Consider the following 17,599-nt stretch of genomic DNA (forward strand, 5'->3'; position numbering starts at 1 on the left):
ACAGTGACCCTGTCTCCATGGCAACACCACCGACCGCAATCAAGAGTGTAATAAACTTGTCCACTTCCCAGTAAACCACTTAAGTGAAGGAGAGACTCAATCCAACCTCTGTGCTTTGTGGAGTCCTAACTGTGGATGTGAATAAATATGGACACCTCTGAGGAAGTGCACTATAATGAACGGGACCTCGCAGCAAAATCCTTCAAGGCTTTTTTGCTGAAGAGCAGCTCGAAAACTAACCTAAACTTGTGAGTACGCTGGCTCCTCATCTTACAAACCCAGTGGGGGAACCGGCATCTGTTTGTAACTGATTTTGTTCGTAACTCCAAAGTCATATAGATCTCTAAGCCACTATCACCAAAAGCTTTATAATATAGATGCACGGTGATTTATTTGCATGCTAGGTTCTGTGAAAATGCCGGATGTTAACTATAAGAAATAAAAATACCATGTAAGACTTTAATATTTCTATTAACTTTGAGCTACAGTGAAATTGATTTAAAGTGATTTAAAAATAAAAATGTTTTCTCCAAGAATTCCTTTTCATTGTCAGCTTTTGACCAGTTCATCCCATAAACGTATTCAGTTATCTAAATGTTCATCATCTTGTCGTCTATTATCAACCTTGGCGGACCCAAGATGTAACACAGAGAACACAAACGCCGGTGGATCGGCGTACATGAGGTTCCTGACTGTGAATACCACTCAGACAAATTGTCTCAGCAGCAGAAGCAGAGCCACCATTTAGGAAAGGCTCTGAGAAGATTCCCTCCACTTTGTTCCCTCATATATGGTTCTGCTAATCGCTGGAATCTGCAAAAGCGCTTGGGCAGGTTCCAAGTGTTACAGATTCCAGTTTGCAACATTTAGGAAGCAGATCTTCAGTGTGCAGGAGAAGAGCAGAGGATCCAGGATGTCTCGGGATGGGACACCAGACAATTCCTCCTGGCCATAACCCTTCCAGGCCACTGAGTACTACAGACAGCCTCATTGTTTAGAGTGCATAAGGGAACGGGTCAACGATGCTGGCAAGCGATCCACTTTAATCGCTGTTGGAGGCTGAAGAGGAGAGACGTCCTGGAAAGCATGGTTTTAGTGGTGACACATTGAATACTGGAGATACATCCATCTCAACATCCACCTGCCCCATCCATCCAGGACTCTCAGAAAGGCTTCATTTCCTGTTTTTTCAACCACAATGAAACACCAATGACCTGTACTCACGCCAAGCTACCATTGGCTCTTGATCATTCAACCTTCTACCAGTTAAGTGTATTTCTTCCCCACAACGATCTCCTTGATGGTTACCCCTCTAGGTTCAAGATCAACCGTTTAACCAAGATAGCCCTCTTTGCAGTGTCACATGCTCTCCTATAACCTAAAGCTGCCTCTCTTTCCTCCATCATTCTCCTCAGTTCCTCTGTAGCAGGTGATACCATAAACCACCAGATCCTACTTTCCTCTCTTGAACAGATTGGAATCAAAAGAAAAGAACTGACATGATTGGAGTATTACTGCTGGGCAAATAATGTGTTACCAAGTGGCTTGGTGTGGCTCCCTGTCTTCTCCTTAGTCTCTCTCGTGTTCCTCAGGGTTCAGTACTCGGCCCCTTAATCTTTTTAATCTCTGCTGCTTTCCTTGGATCTGTCAGTGCTTCTCGCTGGTTCTCCTATCATTGATACACATACAGTATGAAACCCAGTCTCATGAAACACAATACCATTCAAGTAAAGAATCAAGGTCTTCTCAAGAACAGTACCCGACCTAGCTTTCTCGCAAGCCTCTGGGAGGATTGCATCCAGCCCATTCCATTTACAGGTTGACCTCATTATTGGAAATGTAAAAGATGTGTAGAATACCTCAGTTCACTGCACATGATATCTTGGGTTGGAGCACCGCACACAAGCTGTAATCCCATGTCATTCTCATACTTTTGTTTGTATCTATTTCATTTAAATCCATTGACCAGTCGTATGAACACGGGGCATGTTTTCTCGATTACCATGACCAGTAGTACTTTGCTTGACAAGTTAGGTGTGGTAAAACAGAACTGTAAATCATATCACTGAATTTAAAGTGTAGGATGGGCAGCCTGTGATCAACCATCTCCTTGATTGATATCAGCCTGGTTTCAAAGTCGGTCACTCCACTGAGACCACCCTTCTGGCGATATCTGATGCTCTCCAAGCTTCTAGAACTGCCTCCCTCTCCTCAGTCCTCATCCTCCTCGATCTGTCTGCAGCATTCGACATTGTCAACCACCAGATTCTACTCTCCTCTCTTAGTCAACTTGGGATCAAAGGAACAGCACTAAGATGGTTTGAGTCCTACCTATCTGACAGATCCTATCAAGTGGTCTGGTGGAGCTTCTTGTTCTTCTCCTCTTCCTCTCAACCGGTGTCCCGCAGGGCTCGGTACTGGGTCCTCTTCTTTTCTCTTCTCAGTCTACACTTCCTCCCTCGGCCCTGTCATAGTCTCCCATGGATTCAAATACCACTGCTACGCTGATGATACCCAGATCTTCCTCTCTTTTCCCCCTGGAGCATCAGACATTTCGGTGTGCATCACTGCCTGACTGTGGGACATCTCTGCATGGATGTCTGATCACCACCTCCAACTCAACCTCTCCAAAACAGAGATCCTTTACCTCCCAGCTGGCACGTCCTCCTGTCATGATCTATCAATCAAACTGGACAGCTCACTCATTTTCCTACCTCCTCGGCTAAGAGTCTGGAAGTGACGATTGACTCAAGTCTGTCTTTCTCTCAGCACATCGAAGCCACAACCCGGTCCTGCAGATACATCCTGTATAACATTCGCAGGATCCTTCCTTACCTCACAACTGATTCTGCCCAACTACTTGTCCAGGCCATGGGGACATCCCGTCTGGATACTGCAAATCTCTCCTGTCTGGCCTTTCTGCTACTGCCATCAAATCTCTACAGCTGATACAGAACACTGCTGCTCCCCAAGTTATGTTTGACTTGCCAAAACATTCGCATGTATCTCCTCTACTTGTTTCTCTGCACTGGTTCTTCCTATAGCTGCCTGGAGTGTGTTCCTAGTTTCTACTTGTTTGTATCGCCTTGTTTATCTGTACCGCGAACAGTCGGAAAAGCATGTCACTGCACGTCGTACTAAGTATGGTTGTGTATGTGACAAATAAAAACTTGAAACTTGACTTGATTAACCGCTACACCCCAACCAGACCGCTTCGCTCATCCACTTCTGCCCGCTTGGTGGTCTCCCGCACGAAAGGCAAAGCACAGAGGTTCTCAGTTCGGGCCCCGTTGTAGTGGAACCACTTCCCCCTCTCACTCAGAACTGCTGAAACTCTGCCCACATATGAGAAGGGTCTGAAAACTCACCTCTTCCAGATTCACTTTGCCCATCATCTCTCAAGCAATCTCATGTATAGTGTAAATGTTCATGCACTGTAACTTTATGATCATTCCCAGATAAACCTTTACACAGCCGCTACTCCAGTATTGTACGTAAATGTTTGTATACCTTTAAAAAATATATACCTGTAGTTTGGAGGAAGGTGATCAGGAATCGTCTATTCTGAATTTTATGCACCTACTCATGCGATGAACATTGGTGCATATAGTGGAAAGAAAGTACTTAGGAATCACATCTGCAACTGTGTCTCCCTTTCTCCTAATGTAATGCACAAATTGTATTTCTCTGAGATGGACGTCGCTTTGAAGAAAAGCGTCTGCTAAATGAATAAATGTAAATGCTAAACGTTCACTGCACCCATTCAGTTGTCATGCGGAACACGGGGAGCCGGGACGGCTGAACCCAAGTGTAGCGTTGTTCGTCAGAATTTGAGGGAAGAGGCAAGTTCTCAAAACCAGGGACAGGCGAAGGGTCGGTCGATCGGCGAACAGGACAGGAACGAGGATCCGTGGACGTGGTCGGAGAACGAAGCAAGGAGTCAAAAATCCTGAGATCGTGAACAGAGCAAGAGTGTGTGTGTAGTAACACGAGGAAGGGCGGTTGTCCCAAACGAGATTCCGCAACGGTACGGGAGCTGAAGAGGGTCTTTATAGGGTGAGCGATTACTCAGGAGCTAGTGCAGAGTCAGGTGTTGACGCTTGTGTTGTGGGCGTGGACATGACATCAGTACGGTAAATATTATGAACTGTTACATAAACAGGTGCTGTATTTTAACGATGATTCACTACAGCATACATAGCTGTATTTTTGTGTTGCCTGTTCTTTGGGTTCAACGTTTTTCATTTTGTCTACTAGTGACACTCAGCTTTACATATATCGCTTGTTGTTGTTACCCATTTACGGTACAACAGGAGAACGCCCCAAACATAACGCTGAGGGAAGAAATGAACTCCAGTGGAGAGAGCGCACAGTTTCCGCTACCTGGGTGTTCACATCACGCAAGACTTGTCATGGTCCTGTCATGTTAACACCCTGGTGAAGAAGGCCCAACAGCATCTCTACCACCTTACGTGCCTGAGAGACTTCAGACTGCTCTCTAAGGTGCTAAGAAACTTTTACACCTGCGCCATTGAGAGCATCATGACAGGAAGCATCACAGCCTGGTTTGGGAACAGCACCCAGCAGGACAGACGGGCTCTACGGAGGGTGGTGCGCTCAGCTGAACGTACCGTCCGAACGGAGCTCCCTGACCTGCGGTCCATCTACAGCAAGCGGTGCTGGAACAAGGCCAGGAAAATAATGGAAGACCTCAGCCATCCGAGCAACGGACTCTTCTTTGTGTTGCGGTCAGGGAAGCGTTTCCGTTCCCTAAAGGCCAAAACGGAGAGGATGAAGAGGAGCTTCTTCCCTCAGGCTGTTGTGGCCCTCAACCGATACAACACCAAGGACTAAATACCAGTCACCTCCAGGAACCATTCCACCTCTGCTACTCCATTTCATATGTACAAACTCTAACTGAACTGCCTGCGCCATCTTGCACATTACATTGCACTGCTGCACATCATATTGCACTACATCTTACGCCGCACAAATTTTTATAATTAGATATTTATATATTTTGGTCTTACATATGCATAAATAGATTGTATATATATTTTTTTCTTTAGATTTTAGTACCTGTTACTTGTCTTTCTAGATTGTTATGTCGGACAGCTGTATAAAGCATTTCACTGCATGTCGTAATATGTATGGTTGTGTATGTGACAAATAAAATTTGTATTTGAATTTGAATTTGAACTCTTTCTCCAGGTATGACCACTTGGCCCAGTTACTAACCAAGGTGATGGATGAAAGTCCAGAGGATGTTGTAGAGACGTTTGAGGACATGAGTCAGGAGGTGAAGCGGGCCGGGCTGCAGAACACTCAGAGCACTCTCCGGGACACGACCCCCATCTCCACAGCAACGGTGCTGGCCGAGCAGCAGAGAGCCCTGTTCTCCCGGAAAGCCGGAGAGGATCCTGCACATGAGGAATATTTGGTAAAGTAAGAGTGAAGACTGAGTTGGGTCACAGATCAGGTGGGTGTGCGTTTGGGGGAGGGTTCAGGATTGGTCAGTGATTGATTATTCTAGACAAGAAAAATGGTGAGAATTGGCCATTTGGAGAGTCAAGTTGCTGTACTTGGGACTAGAAGAATTGAAAGTAGAACATGTGTCTGTATTTCACTCCTTAAGGTCAAGACTCCTCTTCCGAACGTGCCGGAGCTGGCCTTCTACCTGGAGCAAGCCGGCGTCGGGCTGGGTGAAGAGGAGATGCACCGCGTCTTCCTGGCCCTCAAGGAGCTGGTGGACACTCAGCCTCTGCAGCGCTGCCGCTTCTGGGGAAAGATCCTGGGCAGCGAGAGCAACTACTTTGTGGCGGAAGGAGAATTCCAAGAGGGGGGGGGCGAGGAGGACGAGACCGCCGAGGAGGAGGCAAGGAAGTCTGAGCACAGAGTGGACGATCTGGAGGCTGTGGCAGAGCATACAGTGGGTCATCTGAGGATGAACAATAAATCTTCATCTTTTCTTTTGTACACCTGTGCCTCAGCTTATGAGCATAACTGGAACCAAAGTTGATTTGCAACTGGAAATTGTTTGTAAGTCACCCACTACATCACAATTAATAAAACATTAATAATACAGCTCAATCCTTTGATTTATTCACAGGTTTTTCAGAGGATCACATGGGGAGAATGTATTAAAAAGTGCTTCGCCTTCACAAAACTGGCCACGGCAATGTCTCCATCATCAACATGCTTGTCAGCACCTAGTTAATTTGAGTTTTCTGGCAAAAAAGGATTAAAATGGAAATGTACTGCTCTTTATTCACTGGGCGGTTTTCTAAAACTTCTTGCAATAGCAGTAATAAGTGAAATAATATGATGAAAAACAAGCTGATGGCTCCATGGAGCCGCCTGATCCCCCTCTGCCGAGCTCCACAGCTTGAGATTTTATTCTGTCTCGGTGTGTTTTGCTGCCCCCAGTGACAGAAGGTGGAACTGCAGGTCATTTTCTGTCTGCACAGGGAAATTTAAGAAAATAGACCGGTGAAGAAAATCAGGAATAAATAAACTTGGAAATGTTTGTATCTACAAAAATTTGTAAGTCGGCTGTTCATAACATGAGGTACAAGTGTACAGTGATTTCTTTGGCAGTTTTTACATTTTTACATCATGTCTAAGTTTATAAAAGGATTAACATTTTTTTAAAATCCATCATCAGTTGTTCTAATTATACCTGAGAAGTATAACTATGTGACTGTTGCTGTTCACTTTAGGTAAACCTCCTGCAAAAATCAGCTGACAAGTCCATGCCAGTGGTGCCGATGGAGGACAAAGGCACAGGGGCCAACAAATACACTTACTTTGTGTGCCGCGAGCCAGGCATGCCATGGGTGAGACTGCCCTCCGTCACCCCTGCTCAGATCATCGCCGCTCGCCAGATTTGTAAGTTTTTCACCGGAAGACTGGATGCCCCAATAGCGAGCAGCCCTCCGTTCCCCGGCAACGAAGCAAACTACCTGCGGGCCCAAATTGCCCGCATCTCAGCCAGCACGCAGGTCAGTCCACTCGGCTTCTACCAGTTTGCAGAGGAAGAAGGCGAGGAGGACGAGGAGACACCCCGCTATAGTTTAGAGGAGAACCCTGACTTTGAGGGAATCCCTGTCTCTGAGATGGCAGAGTCTCTGTCCACCTGGGTACATCATGTCCCCCACATCCTGGAACAGGTACCCATGGAGAGCATCTTCATAAGATTCTATAAAGACATTTTTATGTAGTCCAAACTGAAGTACCAGACAAGTAATAACATGTTTGGTGCATAGGAGGAAGCGTGAATTGAGATAAATATTTAAGAGACCTTTGCATTTTTCATTTGATGTGCCATAAAAATGAGAAATGTCCATCTGTCAATGAATGAAGGCATCTGCAGAGAAATAACAAAGCTGGTGATGCACAGTGTGGGCGCTACTCTCTCGGAGGGCCGTTGTGTTTGGGTGGACTTAGCGGAGAAGCCTGAAGAACTCGTTGAGGAGGAGGAGGGAGACGAGGACAGAGAGGACGAGCCAGATAAGCCAGAGGCAGAAGTAGGACCACCTCTCCTCACACCAGTGTCTGAAGATGCAGGTTGGTCAAGCAGTCCTTGTAGAGTCACTTCGCTGCACTGACATGTAACTGGAGTTCAGTGTAGGAACCTCTCAACGTGGTTCAGAGCATCACAGTTCAGTTGGAAGCTCAGAGCTTTCAGAGTCACTGTCTGTCTGAGATGAGTAGTAAACGGCTACAATTTTGCTGCTGTATGTTTATTGCAGAGATTAACAAAACTCCTTCCTGGACCGCCAAGATGTCCTCCACACTAGTGTCCCAGTTCGCCATCGCTGTGTTGCGCTCCAACCTCTGGCCAGGGGCCTACTCCTTTGCCTTTAAAAAGTAATGTAACATTTCAGAGAGGTTTTCAGTGTCCATTCTGTCCCCAGGCAGGTAGGTGATGAGGAAAGGCTCAACCGGTGTCCTCATGAAAGACCTCTGTGTGCCCTTGCGTTCGAACAGGAAATTCGAAAACATTTACGTCGGCTGGGGCTTGAAGTTCACGGGGGAAGGGTACAACCCTCCTGCGCCCCCACCCACCCAGCAAGCGTACCCCAGTGGGCCAGAGATCATGGAGGACCTGGAAGTCGGCTTGAAAGAGAAGCAGGGAGTGAAGAGCACCTTGGAGGAGCGAAGAGCGGTGGAGGAAGAGGAGAGCGAGGAGGCTGAAGGAGAGGAGGAAGAGGAGGAAGAGGACTGAAAGAAAAAAAGGGAACACGGATAAGAGTACGGTCTGAACAAAAATAATCTCTTGCGGATCAAATTTATGGATCAATTTAGTGGGAATTATTTGTGCCCAAAATGGTTCTGTAAATTATTATTATTCCTGATTAAAATAAGATTTCTGGTTGCTGTGGTATTTGCCCTTTGTGTTACAATATCTATAAATGGACCTTGATATACCTCAGTGTAACTGTGTCTGGAAATGGTTGTATGGATTTATGGCTGGATGAACTACATTATCCAACCAGTGCACTCCAGCCTCTTGAAGTCATTGTGCAAACCCTTTATCAAGTACACCCCAGTAGTGCAGGAGGGACCCACTTTGCTTCCACAGCAGCCCGGATTCTTCAAGATATGTATTCAACAAAGTGCTTGACATGTTCCACAGGGGTCCATAGTTAGTCCATATTTATTCAAAAGTGCTGAAATTTAGACCTGGCAGGAATATGGTGGTTTTCAGTCTTAGAGAGGTAAAACTGTACATGGCAATTTGTTATCCAGGTAGAGATGTTAAAGAGGCGTGATGGGATGTGCAAGAATACTGTATATCTGCGTTGGTTGGAATAAAAGAAAGAGCTGTGCATGTTGTCTGCGTGGTGGTGGTAGGAGGAGCCATGAGAGACTGTGACAGCCAAATGAAACCATATAGATGGACAATAGCAAAGGGCCCAACATGGAGCCCTGTGGAACACCTACTGAGAGAAAGCGGGCCTAAGAGAAAGCCAGACTGAACCGCTGGGTAACATTTGCCTGATGGGCAAGATTAAAACTTTAATCTTGATTCAAGATCATCCTGAACTCTTCAAAGCATGGATTTAACAGATCGAAACCTAATTGAAATCGTAATTCAGTAATTCCTGAAACACGAAAGGTAAAGCACGGAAGTTCTCGGTTCTGGCTCCGTTGTGGTGGAATGACCTTCCCCTCTCATTCAGAACTGCAGAAACTCTGTCTACCTTCAAGAAGGGTCTGAAAACTCATTTTTTCTAGATCCACTTCGCCCAAGATCTCTCCAGCTCATTTACGGTGTAATTGTTCACACATCGTAACTTCATGAGCATCCCCTGATACAACCTTTATTCAGCCACTACTCTGGCATTGTACTTGCTCTCTTGTGCATCTTATATTTAAAAAAAAAAAAATTGTGGGAGGGTATCGGGATTTGTCTGTCCTGTATCTTATGCACCTACTTGCACGATGAACCTCGGTGCAGCAAGTGGTAGGGAATAAATTAGGTTTACTTGAGTCACATGTCTGCAGCTGTGTCTCTTTCTTTTAATGTAATGCATAAATTGTACTTTTGCTGAGATGTACGTCGCTTTTGACAGAAGCGTCTGCTAAATGAATAAATGTAAATGTAAACAAGGTGATAGAAATGGTCTGTCGTGGAATTTGGTTCGAATGACGCAGTCTGATACATCAAGGCCTTTACTCCTTTCAAGTGGCTGTAGTAACAGCATCCTGGGAGAAACTCCAAAGAGAAACTCCCCAAACAATGCATCTAATTGATATACACAGTATATATATATGACAAGGGAGGTGACAAGAACATTACACACACACACACCAATATTCATAAGTGAAAACTATGAAAACAGCACCAGTGACAGGTGTACATCTGGACAAAGGGCGAGTGCTGAAACAGTTTTTAGGAGACAACCTGCAGGTACTGCAGAGGTGTGAAGAACAGGGGGGTCCAAGGTAGAGCACCCTTGGCTAGATAACAGCAGTCCCATGTCATGCACCACATGATTACAAAGGACAAAAACATCTGCTTCATTCATTTTCTCTCTCAGTTCCATATTCTCACTCCATGCTGATTCACAGGGTGAAGATGTTCCTGAACTACATCCATGCAGCAGTGTAGGTTCTTCAACTGGATTGAGATCTGGGGAATGCGCAGGCCGGAGGAGTAAATAAAAACACGACTGTTTGAGGAACCAAGGGGGTGTGGTGGTGCAGTGGCGCAGTGGCGCAGTGGGTTGAACCATAGTCCTACTCTCCGGTGGGTCTGGGGTTCGAGTCCCGCTTGGGGTGCCTTGCGACGGACTGGTGTCCCGTCCTGGGTGTGTCCCCTCCCCCTCCGGCCTTATGCCCTGTGTTACCGGGTAGGCTCTGGTTCCCCGTGACCCTGTATGGGACAAGTGGTTCTGAAAATGTGTGTGTGTGTGAGAGAAGAACCATCCTCAGGTGATAAGAGTGTGGTAACATGCCACTTCATCCTGCTAGAAGGGTCCATTTGAAAAATGGTAGAGTGGGACCACAAAGGGATACACCAGTGTGTGGCTGTGTTCTGATATTCACATAACACCAAATGTGAATTAAAGACCTTATCCATGCTAAGACAGCATTCCTCATGTCACAACACCAGCAGCAACCTTTCATTGACACCAGGCAGGAAGGTTCCTTGGATGTCTGCTGTTCACACCAATTTATGAGCCTTTCATTAGCATTTTGCAACAAGACCTGGGATTCACTGGAGCGCGCAAAGCGGTTCCATTCTTGTATCCCCCCGATTTGGTGATTGAGTGAATGGTTTTCTACTGTGGCCAACCTTCTTCAAGATTCTACAAGCTGCGCATTATTAGATGCTCTTCTGCACACCGCTGCTCCACTCAAACGTTCTTTTCAGCCCACCTTTTGGCTTTCATAGGTTGTAATGTTCTTTCCTGAGCATTTCTGATCTTTTCACCCAGAGTACTGCCATGGGCTGGATTTTTTGGTTATCGCACCACTCTCAACAAAGTCTTGACACTCGTTTGTGAAAATCCCACAAGGATAGCTGTTTCACAGACACTGTAGCCGGAGCATCTGGCACCGGTGGTCATATCCCATTAAAAGCAGCTCCCGTCAAGTGTTTTGTCCATTCTGCCGGGCACTAACTGGATCAAGTGAGCTGCAGTTATTTACCCATTTATACAGCTCACGAACTTGAATGGAGCAACTGAGGGCACAGTGCTGTGAAAAAGTATTTCCCCCCTTCCTGATTTTTTTTTTTTTTTTTGCATATTTGTCACAGTTAAATGATTGAGATCATCAAACAAATTTTTATATTACACAAAGATAACCCGAGTAAATACAGAATGCAGTTTTTAAAATGATGATTTCATTTATTAAGGGAAAAAAGCTGTCCAAACCTACCTGGCCCTATGTGAAAAAGTAATTGCCCCCTAAACCTAATAACTGGTTGTGCCACCCTTGGCGACAACAACTGTAATCAAGAGTTTGCGATAACTGGCAATGAGTCTTTCACATCGCTGTGGAGGAATTTTGGCCCACTCTTCTTTGCAGAATTGTTTTAATTCAGCCACATTGGAGGGTTTTCGAGCATGAATGGCCTGTTTAAGGTCATGCCACAGCATCTCAATCGGATTTAAGTCCAGACTTTGACTAGGCCACTCCAAAACCTTAATTTTGTTTTTTTTTGAGCCATTCAGAGGTGGACTTGCTCGTGTGTTTCGGATCATTGTCCTGCTGCATAACCCAAGTGCGCTTGAGCTTGAGGTCATGAACTGATGACCAGACATTCTCCTTCAGGATTTTCTGGTAGAGTGCAAAATTCATGGTTCCATCAATTATGGCAAGTCGTCCAGGTCCTGAAGCTGCAAAGCAGCCCCAGACCATCACACTACCACCACCATGTTTGACTGTTGGTATAATGTTCTTTTTATGAAATGCTGTGTTAGTTTTACGCCACATGTAATGGGATGCACACCTTCCAAAAAGTTCAACTTTTGTCTCATCAGTCCACAGAATATTTGTCCAAAAGTCTTGGGGATAATCAAGATGTTTTTTGGCAAATGTGAGACGAGCCTTTGTGTTCTTTTTGGTCAGCAGTGGCTTTCACCTTGGAACTCTCCCATGGATGCCATTTTTGCAAAGTCTCTTTCTTATTGTTGAATCATGAACACTGACCTTAACTGAGGCAAGTGAGGCCTGCAGTTCTTTAGATGTTGTTCTGGGTTCTTTTATGAGCTCCTGGATGAGTCATCGTTACGCTCTTGGAGTAATTTTGGTATGCCGGCCACTCCTGGGAAGGTTCACCACTGTTCCAAGTTTTCTCCATTTGTGGATAATGGCTCTCACCGTGGTTCGCTGAAGTCCTAAAGCCTTAGAAACGGCTTTGTAACCCTTTCCAGACTGATACATGTCAATTACTTTGTTTCTCATCTGTTCTTGAATTTCTTTCGATTGAGGCATGATGTGTTGCTTTTTGAGATCTTTAGCGTGCTTCACTTTGTCAGACAGGTTCTGTTTAAGTGATTTTTTGATTCAACAGGTCTGGCAGTAATCAGGCCTGGGTGTTGTAAGTGAAATTTAACTCAGCTTTCCAAAAAACGTGGTTAATCACAGTTTATTCATGATTTAAGAAAGGGGGGGGGGGGGGCAATTATTTTTTCACATAGAGCCAAGTAGGTTTGGACAGCTTTTTTCCCTTAATATATGAAATCATCATTTGAAAACTGCATTTTGTATTTACTCTGGTTATCTTTGTGTAATATTAAAATTTGTTTGATGATCTCAATCATTTAACTGTGACAAATATGGGAAAAAAAATCAGGAAGGGGCAAATACTTTTTCACAGCACTGTAAGTACATTGCTCAAGGCTACTGCAGCTGGAGGCCAGATTCAAACCTGCAACCAGTTTGGGTCCAAAGGCTGCAGCTCTTAACGCTGCGCTATCTGTTGTCTTGTACTACTTGTCCCTATTCATACTGTTGTAACAATACCTAAAAGCAGCCCCTGAGGGCCAGTGGTTAAGGCTACTGCTTTGCGGTCTGACTGTTACAGGTTCGAGTCCCTGCTGCTGTTCCCCAGGAGGAAGGTACTAACCTCGAATTGCCATTACAAGAATGCTCAGCTACACAAACCCCTAAGTCATAACCCATGCCTTAGTCTACGAGCGTAACACGTTACGTTGTCGCCATAGCAACCGTCTTATATATTACCGTAAGAACAATCCGTTGGCGCTGTCTCCATGGCAACGCGATCAACAGCTCTCGCCGGATCAGTGCAGCGCTGCGCTGTTCGGTAAACCGAGCGACGGGTATCTGTCACTTTCCCACCGAACCTGTGTGTGTGTGTGTGTGTGTGTGTGTGTGTGTGTGTGTGTGTGTGTGAGAGATCATGGACCCCCAGGTCCAGGAACTGCAAGAAGAAGCGCGCGGCGCCGGCGAGGTGACCATGGAGCTCGCGGCCAAGTCCTTCAAGGCGTTCATGCTGAAGAGGAGCTCCAAGAGCAACTTGAACTTGTGAGTTGAGTGAGAAAACCAGTTCTTCACCCTCAGCGTCACCACACTGAGCAGAAGCGAACAGTAAATCGGTGTAAACGCGCTGTAATCCGCGCGAGAAGCTCCGTTTACTCCCGATATCATAAAGAGATATTATTATGGGGAAGAGTCAGACACTAAATTAAATAATACACAGATTACACGTTTTGTTACTCACCTTCTTTATGCATCTGATCTGTGTTTGTCTGCTTCATTCTTTACTTTTGCATACATGCCTGTACAGTACAGAGTGTGTGTTCATGTGTGTTTCATTGCTTGTTCCTGCATCACTGCTGACATGTTGTGTTGTATTTATTCTTCACCAATGCACTCATCTGTTCTGCAGTCGTGTTCTATTTATTCCACAATCTTTGCATAACAATAAAACTCCTCCAACATTGTTACAGTTCTATGACAAACTCTTGTCCAGGTACGACCACCTAGCGCGGTTGCTGACCAAGGTGATGGACGAGCGTCCGAGGGATGCCGTGGACATCTTTGAGGACATGAGTCAGGAGGTGAAGCGGGCCGAGCTGCAGGACACCCAGAGCACTGTGCGGGACGCGACCCCCATCTCCACGGCAGCGGCGCTGGCCGAGCAGCAGAGAGCCCTGTTCTCGCAGAGAGTCGGGGAAGATCCTGCACAGGAGGAAGATCTGGTAAAACAAGAGCAAAGAATGAGCTGTGTTCCGGACCAAAAGGTTCAACTCTGGTCAGTGTGTGTGCATGTGTTGGGGTGGGGGTGGGGAATTGCCCTATAATGGACTGGTTTCCCCATACAGAGTCGACCCTGTCTTTTGCCCTGCGCTTCCAGCATAGACTTTTCCACTGGAAAAGCAGTTACTATAACGAATGAACAAATGTATTTTGGGCAGAATGTTCCACAAAAAGTCTGACTCCCATCATCCTGTGTGTGTCTGCGCAACACTTCTGTGAAAAGAGAAGGATGAGCACTTGGACAGAACAATGACCGTTTGCTGGGGAAAGTGGTAAAGCGGAGACTCTGAGTGTCTCTCTGCTGGTCAGGGGACCAGACGTTCAGGTCACATGGCATCATTGAGGTGCATTTCTGTGCCCGAGGTGGAGACCCCTCTTCCGAACGTGCCGGAGCTGACCTTCTACCTGGAGCAAGCCGGCGTCGGGCTGGGCAAGGAAGAGATGCACCGCATCTTCCTGGCCCTCAAGCAGCTGGTGGACACTCAGCCTCTGCAGCGCTGCCGCTTCTGGGGAAAGATCCTGGGCACCGAGAGCAACTACTTTGTGGCGGAAGGAGAATTCCGAGAGGGGGAGGACGAGGAGGACGAGGCCGCCGAGGAGGAGGAGCGGAAGGCCGAGCACGACATGGATGCCGTGAGTCGCTGGACGATGAGCGGTGCTGCCGTTTCCCACCAACGTGTGGTGGATGATTCCACAGCTACGTTTGCAGTTTTCATGAGTCACGATTAATGTTAATTCTCCTATCAGTTTTAATAAATTGTACAGTCATCAGTTGTCACTAGACAGGTTGTCTGTGAAGTTCTTGTGAAGTCTGAATTTCTACCGCATGTAACTGCAGGAATGTCAACATGCATCACCTTGTTGGGCACAACTGACCTTCCTTCATCTGGAGCCATTTACTTGAGTGTAGCATTTGTTGTTTGCAAGATGAAAGAAAGAAATTAGAATTAATTAATCATTAGTCATTTCGTTGACATCTTTAATACGTTACCTGTCGCTTGAAATTTCCATATTGTCTGAAATAAATCTTATAGAATTGAAATTTATTTAGCATTCTCTTTTAATTTATTAAAAAAATTTTCACTTTATCAGAAATTCAAACTGTCGGGAATTTATAGACACCCTGTACTAAATAAATAAACTTGGAAATGTTTGTATCTTGAAAAATTCGTAACTCGGATATTCATAACACAAGGTACAAGTGTACAGTGATTTTTCTGGCAGTTTTTACATCGTGTCTGCGCTTCTCAGATCATTGAGAATTACGAGTTATGTTTAAGGTCATATTAACTCATCGTTTTAAAACAAGTTTGTGAAAGGATTGAGATTTTTTAAAAATCCATCATCAGTTTTCTAATTATGCTTGAGAAGCATTTAACGGTTCGTCTGTTGCTGTTCGCTTTAGGCCAACCGGCTCCATAAATTGGCTGACAAGTCGCTGCCGGTGGTGCCCAAGGAGGACAAAGGCACAGGGGCCAACAAGTGCTCTTACTTTGTGTGCCGCGAGCCAGGCATGCCGTGGGTGAGACTGCCCTCCGTCACCCCTGCTCAGATCATCGCCGCTCGCCAGATTTGTAAGTTTTTCACCGGAAGACTGGACGCCCCAATAGCGAGCAGCCCTCCGTTCCCCGGCAACGAAGCAAACTACCTGCGGGCCCAAATTGCCCGCATCTCAGCCAGCACGCAGGTCAGTCCACTCGGCTTCTACCAGTTTGCAGAGGAAGAAGGCGAGGAGGACGAGGAGGCTGCCCGGGGTACATTGGAGGAGAACCCCGACTTTGAGGGAATCCCTGTCTCTGAGATGGCAGAGTCTCTGTCCACCTGGGTACATCATGTCCCCCACATCCTGGAACAGGTACCCTATTTTCAGTAGTGCGCAGAAGGTAGCTTCAGTTAACAGAGACTTGCTCTTCTTCATTTCATTCTCAAGAAGTGCTTCAGCGCTGAGTGCTGCGTTTCCTCTTCTTTATCGAATCAGAAGCCCATTGTACTGGCAAAGGGAATTGATTTCCATATATAAACTCAGGTTTCCATGGTGCAGCACCACGTTATGTGAGGGCTGAGTGGAGTGTGTGTGGATTTCTCCTTCAGGGCCGCTGCATCTGGGTGAACTTAGCAGAGAAGCCCGAGGAAGATCTTGAAGACGAGGAGGAAGGAGAGGAGGAGAAGGAGAAAGAGGAGGAGCCAGATGAGCCCGAGCCAGAAGTGGGGCCACCGCTCCTAACACCAGTGTCTGAGGATGCAGGTTGATCTTCTCTAGCAACATCTGCTCATTTATTTCACTTGTAAAAGTGCTTCTTGCTAAAGCCCTCATGGACTTGAACCTCAAAACTCGTGCTCACAAGTTCCATTCCTTAGTTATCAGACTGTTACTAGATGCCGGACCCTACGGTGTTGACCTGGGTTCAGAGCTCAGAGCTTTCAGAGTCACTGTCTGTCTGAGATGAGTAGTAAACGGCTACAATTTTGCTGCTGTATGTTTATTGCAGAGATTAACAAAACACCTCCATGGACCTCCAAGATGTCCTCCACACTAGTGTCCCAGTTCGCCATCGCTGTGTTGCGCTCCAACCTCTGGCCAGGGGCCTACTCCTTTGCCTTTAAAAAGTAATGTAACATTTCAGAGAGGTTTTCAGTGTCCATTCTGTCCCCAGGTAGGTAGGTGATGAGAAAAGGCTCAACCGGTGTCCTCATGAAAGACCTCTGTGTGCCCTTGCGTTCGAACAGGAAATTCGAAAACATTTATGTTGGCTGGGGCTTGAAGTTCACGGGGGAGGGGTACAACCCTCCTGCGCCCCCACCCACCCAGCAAGCGTACCCCAGTGGGCCAGAGATCACGGAGGACCTGGAAGTCGGCTTGAAAGAGAAGCAGGGAGTGAAGAGCACCTTGGAGGAGCAAAGAGAGGAGGAGGAGAGCGAGGAGGCCGAAGGAGAGGAGGAAGAGGAGAAGGAGGAAGAGGGTGAGGAGGAGGAGGAGGAGGGAGCGGGAGAGGCAGAAGAAGAGGAGAGGGAGGAGAATGAAGAGGACGAAGACTGAGAGAAGCGAGAGGCGGAGGGAGAAATGAGGACATTTTGAAAGCTTAGATAAAGAGCTTTCAGCTTTTACACCGCTGTTTAAGAGTTTGTGGAAAGAACCCATTTTTATTTTGACAGAATTTATATTCGTCATAATTTTAATGCATCCTGAAGTTAATTGAAACATTGCAATGAAAAGTATTTTATTTACTATAGGAATGTCTGTATATTAAGGTTTTATTGACTGTGTAGATGATAAAGTGAATTGTTGCCCAAAGGTGACGAATGGGAGGCGGCGGAGGTAACTTTTTTAAGTTAATGCAGTACGAAGTTAATAAAAAATGCT

At 46.0% G+C, this 17,599-nt stretch overlaps 2 protein-coding genes across 2 annotated transcripts; both read left to right on the forward strand.

Annotated features, from left to right (window-relative positions):
• The first annotated feature begins 83 nt into the window (after nt 1-83).
• On the forward strand, nt 84-9,036 carry LOC108924696 (radial spoke head protein 4 homolog A-like). Its single transcript, XM_018736237.2, has 7 exons — nt 84-248; nt 5,212-5,440; nt 5,636-5,929; nt 6,720-7,169; nt 7,422-7,566; nt 7,752-7,869; nt 7,990-9,036. Exons 1-7 carry the CDS (start codon nt 148-150, stop codon nt 8,225-8,227), a joined length of 1,575 nt encoding a protein of 524 aa, XP_018591753.2. The 5' UTR covers nt 84-147; the 3' UTR covers nt 8,228-9,036.
• A 4,206-nt stretch (nt 9,037-13,242) lies between these two features.
• Nucleotides 13,243-17,042, forward strand: LOC108924695 (radial spoke head protein 4 homolog A-like). Its single transcript, XM_029249988.1, has 6 exons — nt 13,243-13,503; nt 13,952-14,180; nt 14,602-14,871; nt 15,644-16,093; nt 16,330-16,483; nt 16,728-17,042. Exons 1-6 carry the CDS (start codon nt 13,379-13,381, stop codon nt 16,847-16,849), a joined length of 1,350 nt encoding a protein of 449 aa, XP_029105821.1. The 5' UTR covers nt 13,243-13,378; the 3' UTR covers nt 16,850-17,042.
• The last annotated feature ends 557 nt before the right edge of the window (nt 17,043-17,599 follow it).

This window comes from Scleropages formosus, chromosome 3, assembly GCF_900964775.1.
Source record: "Scleropages formosus chromosome 3, fSclFor1.1, whole genome shotgun sequence".
NCBI lineage: Eukaryota > Metazoa > Chordata > Actinopteri > Osteoglossiformes > Osteoglossidae > Scleropages > Scleropages formosus.

Coding starts and splice junctions, on each gene's coding strand:
- LOC108924696 (XM_018736237.2), top strand. CDS start 148: ATGGACACCTCTGAGGAAGTGCACTATAATGAACGGGACCTCGCAGCA. Junction 5,441..5,635: donor CTGCACATGAGGAATATTTG/GTAAAGTAAGAG, acceptor TCACTCCTTAAG/GTCAAGACTCCTCTTCCGAA. Junction 7,170..7,421: donor TCCCCCACATCCTGGAACAG/GTACCCATGGAG, acceptor ACTCTCTCGGAG/GGCCGTTGTGTTTGGGTGGA.
- LOC108924695 (XM_029249988.1), top strand. CDS start 13,379: ATGGACCCCCAGGTCCAGGAACTGCAAGAAGAAGCGCGCGGCGCCGGC. Junction 14,872..15,643: donor CCGAGCACGACATGGATGCC/GTGAGTCGCTGG, acceptor TGTTCGCTTTAG/GCCAACCGGCTCCATAAATT. Junction 16,484..16,727: donor ACCAGTGTCTGAGGATGCAG/GTTGATCTTCTC, acceptor TGTTTATTGCAG/AGATTAACAAAACACCTCCA.